Here is a 17773-nt window from a genome sequence, read left to right on the forward strand (position 1 = left end):
ATGATCATGCACTTTGGTAGAAGGATCAAAGTCATATACTATTTTCTAAACAGGAAGAAAATTCAAAATTCACAGGTGCAAAGGGACTTGAGAAACTCCTGCAGGATACCCTAAAGGTTAACTTGCAGGCTGAGTTGGTGGTGAGGAAGGCAAATGCAATGTTAGCATTCATTTCGAGAGGACCAGAATATAAGAACAATGATGTAATGTTGAGGCTTTATAAGGCATTTGTCATACCACACTTGGTGAGCAGTTTGGAGTTGTTTATCTGAGAAAATATATGCTGGCATTGGAGGATGTCCAGAAGAGGTTACAAAAATGATTCTGGGAATGAAAGGGTTAACCTACGAGGAGTGTTTGGTGGCCCTAGGCCTGTACCCATTAGAGTTTAGAAGAATGGGAGGGGCAGGTAATCTCATTGAAACCTACTGAATATTGAAAGGCCTAGATAGAGTGGGTGTGGAGAGGATGTTTCCTATGCTGGGGGAGTCAAGGATCAGAGGGCACAGTCTCAAAATAGAAGGACGTCCATTTAGAATGGAGGTGAGGAGGAATTTCTTTAGCCAGAGGGTGGTGAGTCTGTGGCATTCATTGCCATGGGCAGCTGTGGAGGCCAAGCCATTGTGTATATTTAAAGCGGAAGTTGATAAGATTCTCAATTAATCAGTGTGTCAAAGGTTGCGGGGAGAAGTCAGGAGAATGGGGTGGAGAGGGGTAATAAATCAGTCATGATGGAATGGCGAAGCAGACGCAAGGGCTGCATGGCCTAATTCTGCTCCTATGTCTTATTGGCTTAAGTCCTGATACATTCTGAAACTGTTGATCCATATTGGTCTAAGTATAATACTGCCATTCTAGTACTTAAAATTTTTGCAATATCCTCTAGCCTTATAAATCTCCAGTAACTATCTAGCCCTTCAATCCTTTCTTCCTTTCCCCAGAGGCATCAGTCATGAATTACAGGAATTCAGTCCCAATTCCATAATCCGATGATCCCTATCCTCTGTGCTATATTGCTTCTTGAAGACTCTTCAGGAATCATGCTTAAGACCAGCCATTTGCCCATCTGCTTGTTCTTTGAAAGCTCAAAAGCTCAGCATTCATTATTTTCATTACTGCTCTCTGAAGCACTTTAACATCTTTCACTATATTATTAAGCAGATTATAAAAAGACCATTTGGTCTTTGGAATTGGAATAGATGGTAGCAGCTCCAGCTGCTTAGCTCTACTTTTTTCCAGTTAATGAGCTGGAATTTGTTATACATTGAAAAATAAATTCAATTTTTTACATATATATTTTAATCAGTATGCCTAATGCTAATCTCCTGGGAGATTTTCCCAGCCTGCTATCAAGCAAACCATGCACTCCCAAGGCAAAGGCCCAGTTCTCATCTTCCTTCATACAGCTGTTAGGAATTATTTGCTATGGTATTCCAAGATGCTGCTACAGATCCACTTGCAGTTGCTTGATTCCCTGGAGATGCATAGCAGGAAAAGAATTTCTACAATTTATTGATCAGAGGAGAGATTCAACCAAAGAGGTATTCTTCATTAGACTGAGTATTTGGCCATGGCATTAGATTTAGAAATAGAAACTTATCCGAGCCAATTGGCACCAGCAAATTTACCATTAAATTTCAAGGATGCAGAGGGTAACAACAGAAAGGAACAAAATCAGATTACTGATAGTGTGGACAAAGCTTCTGCCTTCAGCTTTATGACTCATGTCTCTCTTAATTCTTCATTTTGCATTTAATAGTTTCATATGGATCAACCGGTTGTAATAAGTCTCTCAATGAAATGGATTTATACCACTATCAGTGTATTTCAAAACTTGACTGACAAGATTGGTCCAAATTATCAAGACAGCATTTAAGAAAATGTTTTGGAGGGCATTTTGAAATGCTAAAAATTACCGATTGCTTGCAGCTATCAGAAACATATGAAAAGCTATTCAAAAAGTTTCCTGATGGGTGCTGGCAACCCTCGTGGTAGAATCAAATCACATCTTAGACAGTACAGATGATTGATGGAGGTGGTATCTATCTATTATGTGGGTCTTTTGGATTGAAGTCTGATATGTGCGTTGGTATACATAGACATCAAAGCATTGAATATCTCTACTTTCTACATAAAGTAAACAATTCCATTGAGTTCAGCAGGGATAAATATCAGGAGGAAAATACAGTAATGTCCAGCTGCTAGTAGCGATCAAAATAGCTTTCCAGCCCTCTTACTCAGAGCACTATTCAAAGAAATGTAGCTGAACCAGTCTGGGTTCCTTGCTAATATTTTCTCCTACAAACAACAAAACCATAAAGAGAAAGAACATCAAAGCTATAAACACATTAACAAATCAGCTTTTAGAACAATAGCATGCCGCACCATTATGCATGGCATGCTTGCCTTCATCGGATGGGCACTGAGTAGAAGAGGTGGGATGTTGTGTTATAGCTGGTTGGTTGTTGGTAAGACTGCACCTGGAATATTGTGTTCATCTTCTGTCACCGTACTGTAGGACAAATGCCATTAAATGAGAGACGGTGCAGAAAAAATTCACAAGGATTTAGCCTGGAATGGAGGGCTTGAGTTATGAGGAGAGATTGGACAGGCTAGGTTTGTTTTTCCTAGAGCAGTGAAGACTGAGGGATGTTCTTGTAGATTTCTATAAAATCATGAGAGGCAGAGATGGGGTAGATAATCACTATCTTTTTCCCATGTCAAAAAATACATAGCATAGATTTAAGGTGAGGGGATAAAGGGGACTTGCGAGGCAAGATTTTCACACAGCAGGTCACCCAGATAGTGGTGAGTATCAAAGTTCAAAGTAAATTTCATTATCAAAGTGCATATATGTCTCAATATAGAACCCTGAGATTCATTTTCCTGTGGGCATACTCAGCAAATCTACAGAATAGTAACTACAACAGCATCAATGAAAGATCAACCAACAAACTGTGCAAATGAAAATAGATGGAATGAGTTGCTATAGGAAATGGGAGTGGCTGGTACAATTATAATGTTTAAAAGACATTTGGACAGTTTCATGAATAGGAAAGGTTTTGAGGGATATGAGGCAAGTACAAGCAAATTGGACAACCTCAGGAGGCACCTGGGTCAGCATGGACAAGTTAGCCCATAGGGCCTGTTCCCATGCCATAAGAGAATCACTTAGTGATTACTGCTATACTGACTTCTATACGTCAATAATAATTCACTACACATGTGGGTTTAGGAACATCCTAAGAACTAGAAATGTGAATTAATTTCAAATGCTTCAAGTTCATACAGTATCAAGTTCTTGCAGTATTTAAATGTGCCTTTAGCTGGTATCCTTGTTATCAGGATGTTGAAAAATGCTTTACAGGCTCATGTTTACTTTCAGCATTGTTACTAGGGCAGGCACAACAGATAACCTACAAGCAGCAAGGTTTCACTGACAGCAAATAAAAACTGGTCAGGTAATGCAATCAGGAAATTGTGGATTGTTAAGTAAAAAAACATCAGACTGTTATGCAAACATTTTTGATTAATTATTAAAAGTAATATAATTCAAAGTCTACCTTCATAAATTGCAGCAAAACCCTTTCCTACCCAGTTACTGCTGCTGCGGAATTCAATCCACATCCTGCTATCGGTGGAAGTTTGAACCTCGGGCAGCTTATCACCACAGAATCTACCTGGAAAAAGAAACCATACAGGAGGTGTTCAGTGCATTCCTAAATCAAAGCACATTCTCTAAGTTAACAAATGCATGTAGACTCACTGTTAAACTCCAGTTTGTAAAACAGCCCCTATATTACTTGCTTCATTTTATTATTTGTACTTTAATTGGAGATTCCAAGATGACACCAAAGACTAGACTTCAAGGAAGCACTTCATTAATTAACAAATTACATCAGGACATCCTGATACTGTGAAAGGTGCTATATCATGCAATTTTCTTTCTAGACAGAAAAAATACATGTCGAGTTCCTTCCTTAGAAGCCAGACTGAATATGTTATTCTGCTATTGTGGATTTCCTAAGTGCCTTACCAGCCACTATAAAAAAATTCAGAAATGCAATGGTATCATAGTGACAGTGAGACAGGACATGGAAAAAGGCCTTTTCACCCAGTGAATCCATGTCAAACATCAACCACCCATTGACACAAATCTCATTTTATTCTCCCTGTATTCTCATCAATGCAACCACTCAGCTGCACACTACGGGCAATTTACAGTGGCCAATTAACTGACCAACCGTTGGTCTTTAGGACATGGAAAGAAACTGGAGTACCTGGAGGACACCCACATGGTCAGAGGGAGAACATACAGTTCCTACACAGAGTCAGGACTGAACTCAGGTCTCTGATGCTACTCAACTAGCTGCTTCACTGTGCTGTGAGCCTTCATTGCAAGAGAATTATCTGATGAGCTCCATTTTTGGGAAGACAAAGGATATTGTTAAAAACTTAAATTCACTGCTACAACAATGAGTCCTAACTTGACAAAGTTCAATACCAAGAAGTGGTGCCTTTCTCCAATAACCATCTCGTACTTCTATGTAGTCATACCAGCAGAGGCGACTCTTAAAGAGATCCATGGTTGTAAAATTCAAAACAATCTGCAATAGAAACAAAGTAAGTCTTAAAATCTATCCCCCAAACTTATAAACTACAGCAAAATATTTAGAATTTTCCATACGGAAATTTGTTAAGATCAGGATTCAATATCAACATAAAATGCCAATATTAAAGATAGGATGCAAGAAAGATCAGTTACACTTGGCACTAATAATACAATGCAACTTTACACACCACAGCTCAAGAAACTCCCATTAAAAGGTTGGATGTAAAGATGTAATTATATGGATAAAAAGAAATAACCAAGCCTTGAATTCCAATTAATAGTATCCCACTTAGTTTTTTGTTAATTTTATTTTCAGCTCAACTTAGTTCCAGAATGTGTATATAGGGAAAATCATAAATTATCATGACTAAACCTCAGAATGTTTAGCCGGAAGGCTGTAGTGAATTAGGTTAGTTCTGCTGTAGCCTCAAAAGGTCAGACAAAAATAACAAGAGGCTTGCAATATTCTCATGTGTTTGTGTAGGAAAATGAAAAATCCTGCCTGCTGCATATCCTGGGGGTTCAAAACAACAGGAATCTCTGTCCTTGCCATCAAAGCAGCATTTACATAACAAAAAGTGACATTTTCTTTGTGAATAAATAACACCGGATTGGATCTTGAATTTGGCACCCAGGCATTATATTGACAGTGCCAATAAACCACCTGTTACGGAAAATGCCTTGCTGGTGGAAGTTGAAAATCAAACAGTTTCTACAGTGAACACACCAATTTTATGACTGCCTGCCATGCCTTTTGACAATGAATCCTGCCCCATCTCATTCAAATGCCCAATGAAACTCTTTCTCTTGAAACGTTCCTCTGTAGGGCACTTGGATCAGCTCTTCAATGGTGCAGATCCTATCAGAAGACAAAGGTGGGGAAGGAATAAGGGAACATTATTTGGGATTATCAATCACACGGATGTCAATTTCAATTGGCACAGGGACTGGTGCGGAAATGCTGCAAGCCATCAGTAAACCCGTTCCTGACCACCCCCCACCCCACCCAGACAATGCACCATTTCTACACGTCAGCTTGAAAATTGTCAAGCTAAATTTCCATCTGATACAAAGATGACAGGCAATACTATAATCAATTACACTCTCTACCATGTGGGGATTGTAAACATAGATTAATTGTCTTATCGCTCAACTTGTTGAACCCCATCTATATACAGTTTGTTCTCCTTGACTAGACAGAGCCTGTGTCCCTGTTTCAGAACAATTGATGTTACAGACGGTTAGATGTTCTAAATATCTACAGCTCCTTCTTAGAAAAAGCCAGATGCACAGAAATTGAAAGCAGCAGAATAAATGAACCCCCAACAAATGGTTAATACTTCCTTTAAACAAACCTAATGAAGGTCATTTTTCTATTGTCATGGGAATGTTCACCAAGGGTAGCTGGAGCACAGGGTTCCAAAGTAGAACATTAGGTAAGTAACAAGTTGATATGGATCATGATTGGCCTGCTCTGTATTATCCCGGTAGATATGACCATAGTACAATTGACCCCACAAATGTGCAGCACCAAGGTAATTTTGTAGGTCTAACATTGTGAACAATTTCTGCAACACCCAATTTCAAGATGAAAATTATGCTACTGGCTATAAATGCACCTCTACAAGATTTAGTGCAGATTTATAATCCAGATAATCCAGGCTAAATATTCAGTACCTTAGTTAAGCTTTAATCAGAAGTCACATATTATTGGAAGAAATCTATTCATAAAGCTGTCTTAAACAAAAGTTAAACTTGTATCCTTACCGCTGGGATTCTGGACTTTAAACAATCCTAAAGTAGTGTCAAAACAAACTCGACTTAGTTCCTTGCTGAAGTTACTAGAGTGTACTGTAGCATTTTAAAATCTTCATTATTGTGTCAGGATTCATTTCCAAGTATCTATTGTAGTAAAGTATCCTATCAATAAGTAATTTAGTCTCTTTAATGTTTCTATACATTAATGAATGTATTTCAATGTTTGTTGTCTCAAATTATTGCTTTTGAAGTGGATTAATAGGCTGGGTCTTACTACGAGACCCCCATTTCCTACAATCTCCCTACACCCAAACTTACAGTGCCAATAAAAAGTATTCACCCCCTTTGGAAGTTGTCATGTTTTATTGTTTTACAACATGGAATCACAATGGATTTAATTTTGCTTTGTTTGACACGGATCAAAAGAAAAATACTCTTTTTTGTCAAAGTGAAACCAGATCTCTACAAAGTGATCTAAATTAACCATAAATATAAAACACAAAATAATTGATGCATAACTATTCATCCCCTTTAATATGACACACCAAATCATCACTGGTGCAGCCAATTGGTTTTAGAAGTCGCATAATTAATTAAATGGAGATCACTGTGTGCAGTCAAGGTGTTTAAATTGATTGTACTAAAAGTATCTGGAAGGTCCAACTGCTGGTGAGTCAGTATCCTGGCAAAAACTACACCATGAAGATAAACGAACACTCCAAGCAACTCTGTGAAAAGGTTACTGAAAAGCAAAGTCAGGAGATGGATATGAGAAAATTTCCAAGTCACCGAATATCCCTTGGAGTGAAGTTAAGTCAATCATCAAGAAATAGAAAGGATATGGCACAGCTATAAATCTGCCTAGAGCAGGCCATCCTCAAACACTGAGTGACCGTGCAAGAAGGGGACTAGTGAGGGAGGCCACCAAGCGACCTATGTCAACTCTGGAGGAGTTACAAGCTTCAGTGGCTGGGATGGGAGAGATTGCGCATACAACAACTGTTGCCCAGGTGCTTCACCAGTCACAGCTTTATGGGGAACTGGCAAAGAGAAAGCCACTGTTGCAGAAACCTCACATGAAGTCTTGGCTAGAGTTTGCCAGAAGGCACATGAGAGAATCTGAAGTCAGCTGGAAGGAGGTTTTATGGTCTGATGAAACCAAAATTGAGCTTTTTGGCCATCAGACTAACTGCAATGTTTGGTGTAAGCTCATCATCAAAAACACAGCCTCCTTACTGTGAAGCATGGTGGTGGCTGCATCATGCTGTGGAGATGCTTCACTGCTGCAGACCCTGGAAGGCTTGTGAAGGTAGAGAGTAAAATAAATGCAGCAAAATACAGGGGAATCGTGGAGGAAAACCTGATGCTGTCTGCAAGAGAACTGTGACTTGGGAGAAGATTTGTTTTCCAGCAGGACAATGACCCCAAGTTACACAGGAATGGCTTAAAAACAACAAAATTAATGTCTTGGAATATTCAATTTAGAGTCCAGATCTCAATCCAATTGATAATTTGTGGCTGGAATTGAAAAGGGCAGTTCACGCATGATCCCCATGCAATCTAACAAAGCTTGAGCAGTTTTGTAAAGAAGAATGGAGAAAAGTTGTAGTGTCCTGATAGAGACCTATCCACACAGGATCAAAGCTGTAATTGCTGCCAAAAGTGTTATTCTACTATATAATGATTTGAAGGAGAGGGAATACTTATGCAATCAATTATTTTATTTTACACTTGTACTTAATTTAGATCTCTTTGTATAGATCTGTTTTCACTTTGACACAAAAGAATCTTTTTCTGTTGATTGGTGTCAAAAAGAGCCAAATTCAATCCACTGAGGTTCAAGGTTGTAAAATGATAAACATGAAAACTTCTAATGGGGGGGGGGGGGTGAATACTTTTTATAGACACTGTACTTGCTCTGTATGCTTACCTTTCTGGCTCAAATCATTTTGGACTCCAGTGGGAAGGCTTAGTCAAAGAAAGAGTTGCAAATCCTGAACCATTGAAGTGGGCTTCTTAAAGTCCCAGGAAAGATGTGGTTGTTAGCAAGGGCCCACCCTCAGGTTTAACGATAAAGAGCCGTTGAAATGGAACAGTTAAAATGTTTTATACTTACTTACAAAACTAGAATCTGCTAGAAAAACTTCTATAAATAATGAGAAACTTCAAACAAAATGGAAGTTATCTTTCTTTCTCTGTTCTTTTTTTTTCCCAGCGATCATCATCTCCTATGAAAAGAACTGGGCTGCAAATTGCCAGCCAGGTGCAATTTTACACAAGGTCTTGAGATCATTGAACTAGGCTGCTCAATTTATGGAAGGATCTTGAAAGATGCAGCTCCCAATACTGTTCAGTAAATTTGGACCATCCATGTTTGAATTTGCATGTACTGAACTCCTTGATGGATGCCTTGGAAAATTATAAATGCTGAAGGTTGAGAAATGGTGATACTTACAAGAATAATCCAAGCCAACATGATTTCTGAAAAGTCCATTTAAAAAAACACCAAATTTTTAGAAATCTAGCACAATTTTGTGTGTATGTAAAACTGTCTTTGATTCTTCATCTAAATGCTCAAAAACTTTAATAGAAGTCAATAATTACTAGGCAAAACAGCAGCCAGAGCAAGTACAAACATACTAGAATAGTAGAAACAAGTACAAAAAGGACCAGAGAAGGCGAAGTGAAAACAGAGCAACTGGGAATTCATGCAGTCAAATAAAAATGCAAGAGGAAGCTGAAACACAGAGCAGAAAATGCTGGATGTATTGCAGGTTTGGATATCATCATATCCCAGAAGATCAGACTTCAGAGGCTAATTATAATCTAACCCTGAGACTGAACAACTTCATGTAACCCTGTACCAGATTTTTCTCCAATGTGAACTCTTCAAAGAGAGTCTTCCCTTGAAAAATAATGGTCACACTAACAAATTAATAGCTGGCTTGGGCCTTGCCTATTGCATTCATTTGACCAGCTATGTTTAAACAATTGGATTATCCCCTAATACAACAATGATGCAGTAATATTCAGTTATATTATCAGATATAATCTAGAGGCCTGGACTCCAAAGAAATGAGATCAAATCACAAAATGGCAGGGGGCATTTAAACTCACTTAACTAAATAACATGTTATAAAAAGATAGCAGCCTAGGAATTTGCTTGCGTAGCACATTCATTCATCATGAAGTGAATGAAAATTGAACTTTTCTGGAATAAAAAACAATTGCAAACTTTCCCAAGTTGTTTTTTTTTTATTGAACTCCGGATATTTGAATGAGCACTTTGTATCAAGAATCATCTGGGCACAGTTGGTAAGATTGCTTTCTATACAGTAGGCTCTCCATATCCACGAATTGTGCATCCGCAAATTCAACCAACCGTGAATCGCGAAAACCCGGAAGTGCTCTTCCAGCACTTGTTGTTCGAGCATGTACAGACGTTTTTTCTTGTCATTATTCCCTAAACAATGCAGTATAACAACTATTTTACATAGCATTTACATTGTATTAGGTATTATAAATAACCTAAAGATGATTTAAAGTATATGGGAGGATGTGCGGAGGTTACCGTGGATTGGGATCGAGAAAAATCGTAAGTTCTCTTACTAAGTAAGTAAGAAGAGGTACATCCGGTATTATTTAGCGTCAGTTAGTCAAATGTTTGCATTTGTATATAGTATATATTTTACCTTTCTATGCATATAAAACACTTAAGAACGTATGTTTCAGCGTCAGGCTCAGGAAGTTCCTGAGTTCGATCTAGTGACAGATCACTCCCAAGTGCACTCTCCACTGTGCCAATTTGATGTGGAGAATCAAAAACCCAAAACCCCAAATCCCAAAAATTAAACCACTGCATTGCTTGGTAATAATTGTAGCTTTCATCGGAGCACAGCCTTTCTCACTTTATCCTTTAAAATTGTTCTGATCGTTGTCTGACTGCAGCCTAACGCTTTTCCAATGACCGATGGCATTTCACCTCTTTCCGATCGCTTTATTATTTCCACTTTATTTTCAATCGCCATCGTGATTATTTTCATGAACAGAAACACTGCGGATTCAGATCTCTGCTGCTGGGTCCTAATGTCCACCGCACTGAGACAGGTTGAATAAGGGACTTGAGCATCCATGAATTCTGGTATCCGCGAGGGGTCCCGGAACCAATTCCTCACGGATAAGGAGGGCTGACTGTATTTCTGCCATTTAAAGGGCCGCTCACTCCGTCACTTGCATCTTTGCAGTCTGATCCCCACCATCCTGTCGGCTGCTGCCTTATGATAAAACCTGGGCCTTACTAATGAGCCTTCTACTAACATTCAATGGCACTATAGCAGTGGAAAACCAATTGTGATCATCTGTTGATAGAGCTTTTGCACACGGATGGCTGCAGGTGACAGAGCCAAGAAAAATGTAAAGCTTTACCCATCAAGCTCTAAAGCAGGGGTTCCCAATATGGCTAATGGTAGAAGTCCAAGGCTTAAAGGTTGGGAACCCCTGCTCCAAAGCAACCTATACTTCTATCTTCACCTCAGTGGGCAGTGTTCTGTGGACATGTTAGCATTCACAAAGGTAGGTCACTGTGAGATCTACAGACAAATACAATTCCTGAATTCAGGTTTGCACATGTATATGAACTACTCTAACAATTGATATCAAGGACATTGCTTTTCTTAATTTCATAGAGTCAGGATGATTCCAGGCTACACTACCTCATCTATGTAATATATTTCATAAACTTTCTACTCAATGCCCCGGATTAACAACATCACTGATGTTCCATGCTCAATGAGAGATGATTTCCTCCATTTTCCCTTCTGTGCAGAAAAGGATGTAAGAGTAAGTAGCCAGTGCAATTAATTGCAAAAGCTCACAAGACCTCTTCAATCAATCACAATTAGTCTGCAACAGCCACATTGCATATGAATCACCATTGTGGGACAGGGACTGTCCTTTCCTCATTCACTTTTTGACTGCATGTGCACTCTAGTCACTGCAACTGAGTTTCACTATGATAAACAGCGCAGGAGCTCAGTCAGAAGTCTCCCTGTGTAACACTCTGAAGAGCCTTTCCAGAACTCACTAGACAGACGTTCTTCCTTCGTCAAAATCTGTTGTAAAAATCATTATTTAGTGAACAGGTGAACAAAGCCCTTACCTACGGAAGTTTCAGCAGGAGAGGAACAGGAGAAAGCAGAGGACAAAAGAAGGGAGGAGGAGCTAGTGGGGAAGGAGAAGGAGGGTGAGGAAGAGAAAGTGGGAAGGAAGAGCAGGAGAGAGAGGATGAACTAATGCACTGACCACATTCACCACCTACTGAATAAGCAGCGGAGCACCCTTTCAAACAGGCTCATTCAGCTCCACTGTCACAATGATCGTTATAGAAAACCTTTCCTACCAAATACAATAAGCATATACAACATTCATCTCTGCTGGACAGGAGAACACACATCATAGTACAATAGTCTGTTTTATTGATCTGTACATTATTATTGCACATTGGTTATTTTTATGTATATTATCATTCTGTACTTTATTGCTAGTTAAGTCTGCTCACTGCTAAGTGTGTTTTTAAATGTTGCCGCTGTAAATGAAGAATTGGGATCAATAAAGTATTTATTATTATTATAATTACTGTTCACTGTAAGACAGACACAATCCTCTAATATATCACTGCACCTCATTATCAAAACCAAGATTCCTACTCAAGAGGATTGTTTGAATACCTTTACCACGCAAACTTCATCCGTTCAATAAGATGGCTCAACTTCTCAACTGCAAGCAGTGATGGATTGCACAGCAGCATAGCGGTCAACACAACACCTAATGGTACCAGTGACCAGGGTTCAATTCCCACTGCCGTTTGTAAGGAGATTTTTCTCCCCGTGACCATGCGTGTTTCCTCCAGCTGCTCCAGTTACCTCCCACATTTCAAAGACGTACCAGTTGGTAGGTTAGTTGGTGATTGTGAATTGTCCCACATTAGGCTCGATTTAAATCAGGGTATTGCTGGGTGGCATGGCTCTAAAGGCCAGAAGGGTCCATCCACACTGTGTCTCATTAAGCAAATAAACTGTTGACTTTGCCTGTGAAAAATAAACTGACAAACGCTGATCAATCTCTGTATTTCTCCATTAGGGATCTAATAGCTGTTTCAGATGATCATAAGAACCCCAACAGAGAGCAGGAGTGGGCAATATGGACCCTTGAATCTGTTCTACAATTCTGATCTGATCTTCACATCATCTCCTCTTTACTGCCTGTTTCTCGATCAATACTAACACCCCTCTTGTGCAAGAGCCTGACTGTCTTAACCTGAATACATCCAATGATACAATCTCTCTATTTCCCTGGAATGGAGAATCCTGTGGAATCACAGCCCAGTGAAAGAAGTATTTTGTTCACATAGGCATTGGTCTGAAATTATGGTTATAAGTTCTTTATACCCGACAAAGGGAAATACCTTCTCAGCCCCTAGCTTGTCAAAGGTCCTAAGAATATTTTTCTATTACATCATTTCCAGCCTTCCAAATTCCAAATTCTGGACAACTCAGACATTAAGCAGCATAGTAGCATAGCTGTTAGCGTAACACTTTACAGTGCTAACGATTGCGATTTCTGCATCTGTTTGTAAGGATGTTCTCCCTGTGATCATGTGGGTTTCCTCTGGGTGCTCTGGTTTCTTCCCACATTCCGAAGACGTACAGGTTAGGTTACTAAATTGTGGGCATGTAACGTTGGTGACAGAGCATGGCAACACCTGTGGGCTGCTCCCTGCACTACCCGCACTCGGACTGTGCCAGTCATTGACAAAAACAATGCATTTCATTGTACGTTTCGATGTCGCACAAGTAAAGACAATCTCTTTTAATATCAATTTTCCTTTCATCCCAGAAATCAACTGAATGACTTTTCTCTAAACTGTTTCTCTTGCAAATAGTTGCCGTTCTAAATAAGGGGACTAGAATTATCCACACTGGTCTTGACGTGGTCTCACCAACACCCTGCAATGTTTTGGCCAGCCTTTCATACATATACTTTGTACACTTTGCTTTCAATGCCACATTCTGTTTTGTAAATACCCAAGGTTGATGTAGACGGATGTACCCCAATATTCTGTAATCCCTCTTCATGTACACCATTCTCCGCTTTTTATGGGCTCATTAAGGAGACCCAGAGGATGAGGACAATGAGACTGGGAAAAACTTTAAAACATTCCACAGTTCAATTGATTTGTCTTTCAATAGGTTGAAAATAATCCTGTAGCTTTTCTTGAATTACACTGGTGGGTTTATGAAAGAATATGAAAGTGAACAATCGTTCATTTTTAACATAGTTCAAGGTATTCTGTTTCTGACATTTTGAAGAAACTAATAAGATTATTTTATACTTTTAATTCATGTCTGAAACCTTGTTTGAAACAGAACAGCAGCAAGAATGCAAATACTCAAATCATGAAATGTGAAATAGTTTCATTATCAGATAAATACGCAAATACCATTCCCTGATTATACATTGTGACAATTATGTTGACAATTTCATTATGTTAGAGCTGTTGTATACGTGAAATTTGTTGTTGGTTACAAATATCTTTGCCTCTTTCCATTATGACAGTACTGCTTCATTCAGATTAATTCCTGGATCTCACTGCAATAACCTGCAAGTTCTGTGTTATCTGAAGTCAGATGCATGCAAATAGCAACTGCATTGCTGTACTAAAGACCCTCTACCATATACGGTATGTCTTGTCAATTACCTGGATCGTTTAATCACCCAGCTGATGTGTAAAACAATGAAGATGACTTCAATGGACAAGTGAAGGAATGGGATAACCAAAGGGAATTCAAATATCTTACCTTTTCACCAGGTGTAACTGAGACTCTCCAAACACAATGTGTGTATGAGGGATATCCATTAGGAAATCCGGGGGATGAGAAATTACCGGTTGAATCCTGAAGAGTTTCCCCACAAGCTGTAATGGAAAGCAATGAGATTTAATACAGCCTTTTGTAATTGCTTGCCCAATTCCTACTGCAAAATACCGAAAACAAAGAGACATATAATGTTTACAAATCTCAACCAAACCAAACAATAATCTCATAAAATCTGAAACTTTACTCCTTATATAACCAATGAGCAATGAAATAACTGCTCCAACAGGCTTTGAATTTTTGCTGTAAAGAATTTCTTATATTCAAATCATAGGATAAAAAAAATAGGTTTATCAGCCAGGACTTTAGCATAATCACTTCAGATGCTTCAGTGCAGGAATACCAATCCCACCAAAATGACTGACCTCAGAGTGACTCTGCAAAAAACAGAAATGGTTACAAATAAAGTGGACCAACATATAACAAATATTTATAATAATTCCCTGTAAAGAATAGAGGGGGCGATTTTGTTTGGTAATTAATCCCAGTTGGATTAATTACCATGGTTTATCTTCTTCCTCGGGCATTCATGAAATCCAGAAGGTCTCTCAGGAAATATGGATCATGCTGCACCTGTGGCATTGGCTTGGGGAGAACTAATAGAAAGCCAGACAACAACTGAAAGTATGGCCAATTATTTCATACTGCTGTATAAAACGATAATCATAATGCAAAACTGAAATCAAAAACATACCAACATTGCGACTGTTTTATTCTGAAAGCTGTATTTTATATACACAAGAGATGGAACCATGCAGGAAGCATTTTATTGGCTCCATTAAACAAGGAGATTACTGCAGAGCAATAACATACAGTCTGTGCAGGTTTTAAGAAAGCTACCCATCTTCCATTTCATGTGAGATTACTAGTGTTTGATTGGTATGAATAACATTATCTTTTGCCACCTCCTTTAATTGATGCTCAACAAATTAGACACATCACAGCGAGAAGCTACTACCTATGACCTTTGATCACCGTCAATTATACTATACCTTCTGAATTACTTAGAGCATTCTGCTTTTCTAAAGTAATCTTGAAATTTCCTGAACAAGATTATTATTCATTACTTGTTACGTATGTATCACTCTTCAACTATCTGTTAGTAGGAAGCTACAGGATTATTAAATGCTTAAGCAATATAATTTAGCACAAATAAAGATGGCAGCTTACATAATACTCAGAAAGGTGAAAATAGGTAAGATGATTCTGAGCTGGCAGTATCATGATAAGATCAACTACGATTACTTTATTCAATTGAATCCAATAAAAGGGTCAATTCTATAAATGTTTGATTATGTTCTCCATATATAATTCTAAAGAGATTGAGAAATATAGTAATGAGAAGATATCTGAACATCTGCTTCTATTTTGAAATGCAAGTGTACTGTGGTATGAAATAGTCAAAGTATTATAACTGTATGTATGTTGTGAGGGGAGACTGTAGCAGATACAATATGCAGTGGGTTCCAGTTAACTGGGACACATTGGGACACATTAGGACCCATATCATTTGGCCCAATTAAGCAGCGGCCCCAATTAGCAGAAGTTTCATAGAAATAGGTATAAAAAAGACAAACTACCATTTAATTGAGTAACAAATTATGCATTTAAATGAAATATAAAACAAATTAGAGAACTACAATAACTACCACAATACTATAAAACTGTGCATTAGTTCCTAATGGTTATCAACAGAGGAATTCATCCAGTGAAGCCAGCTCCGGTGGACTGGGTGGATGAGATCAACAGTGAGATCCAACGGCCAAGAAGGTGGTTCTACAACACTTCATGGAGAGCGAGAGCATGACGAGGTGCAGAAGAAGTCATGGTAATCCACTGCAACCAAGGAAGATCCCAGTTTGTGATGACTATTCATACCACTGGACCTGGATATCTGAGAATGAGAGAGTGCAACGACTTTTCCACAGTAAAAACTCCCGTACTAGCTTTACTGTCATCGCGGAATATGATGGACAGCCAATATGCTGTATGTTCTGTCGATCGACTGCAAACAAACAAAATCAGCATAGACACCTAACGCAGATAATTGACTGTCTTCATACAATGCTTTCAAAATTACATCCTCCAAACCTTCATTTTCATTGCAACATTCAAAATGATTGTTGATTCCTTCAGATTCTTCATAGTTCCTAACTTGCTGAAGCAGTGAAATTGTTTCACTCCCTGCTGTTTTCGGCATCATCTAGCCTGAAAGCTTGAAACTTCTGTGAGCAAAACAGTTCTGAATTGTCTTACTGCTTATTTCTCACCAACTATCAGTGACAGAATGCATTGGCTTTTGAACACCAACACAAGCAATGGATGCTACTTTAAAAACTAATTACTCTAAGCCTGGTGTAGTATCTAACAGCCACACAAGTGCATGTGGTTGATACTAGTTAGAAACTGTTTGGTAAGTCTGCCATTCCAATTAAGCAGCATAGTGTTCCAAATACCGTAGATTCCGGACTACAGAGCGCACCTGATTAAAAGCCGCTGGCTCTAATTTTAGAAAGAAAATCAATTTTTTACTTGTACAGGCCGCACCGGATTTTCGGCCGCACCGGATTTTCGGCCGCAGGTGTCCCACGTTGTAATATGAGATATTTACACAGAAAGATATTACACGTGAGGATTTTTTAACTTTTAATTAAATCCATATGGTAACATAAACAAATACATATTGCAAATGCTTTTTTTCGAACCATGCCTGTAACGCGGCTACTTTTAAATATACGTTGCGTATACTTTTTTACTGAACAACATTCCAATATCTCCTAACGACTGGTAAAAAATATATATACTGCAGCCTACCAGGAAAAGTTATTGATCGCCTTTAACTTAAAAGCAGCATTCGCTCAGATCCAATGCCGCTCGCCCCCCTCCTTCCCGTTTATCGCAAACTGGCATTTTTCCCACAAGACGCGGCGAAACCGGGTGTGACGTCATAGCATCCCGCGATGTAGTACAGAAAACAAATATAGTTAAAACACTTCTAACTTTAACTAGAAAATGAATTACTAAGCGAAAATATTATAAACTAAATAACTGCCATTAAGGCAGCACAATGCTTTTCTTCGAGTGTTTTCCATGTCGATGAGGGTGAGTACAAATGACTGATTTACAATAATTTAATTGTGAAAGTGCGCTTGATTTATCGTACAATTTCATTGGACCTCTGTGAACTACTCATCAATTTTATTGGTCTACTGTTACGAGGCAAAATGTTTTTGGCGGCATGAAAAAAATCATGCATTAGCCGCACCGTATTAAAGGCCGCAGTGTTCAAAGCTGTTCAAAATGTGGGAAAAAAGTAGCGGCTTATAATCCGACATCTACGGTAAATGAAGGAAATCACACCTATTTTCTCGATTTGCTATTGTTCTTTAAGAGTTGTCCCAAATAAGTGGCTGCACTGATTAATCAATAGCCCGATTAAACAGAATCCACTGTATTCAGGTCATCTGAATGC

At 38.7% G+C, this 17773-nt stretch overlaps 1 protein-coding gene across 2 annotated transcripts in view; it reads right to left on the reverse strand.

The window, feature by feature from the left end:
• Positions 1-17773, reverse strand: part of tll1 (tolloid-like 1) — a 396079-nt gene that overhangs the window by 134673 nt on the left and 243633 nt on the right. For both annotated transcript variants that reach the window (XM_073043080.1, XM_073043082.1), the window contains exons 10-12: positions 14227-14342; positions 4505-4607; positions 3564-3680 (exon numbers count right to left, since the gene is read on the reverse strand). In XM_073043080.1, coding sequence (XP_072899181.1) covers positions 3564-3680; positions 4505-4607; positions 14227-14342 — 336 coding nt within the window. The remainder of the gene's footprint in view (positions 1-3563; positions 3681-4504; positions 4608-14226; positions 14343-17773) is intronic.

Source organism: Hemitrygon akajei, chromosome 4 (genome assembly GCF_048418815.1).
Source record: "Hemitrygon akajei chromosome 4, sHemAka1.3, whole genome shotgun sequence".
Taxonomy (NCBI): Eukaryota; Metazoa; Chordata; class Chondrichthyes; order Myliobatiformes; family Dasyatidae; genus Hemitrygon; species Hemitrygon akajei.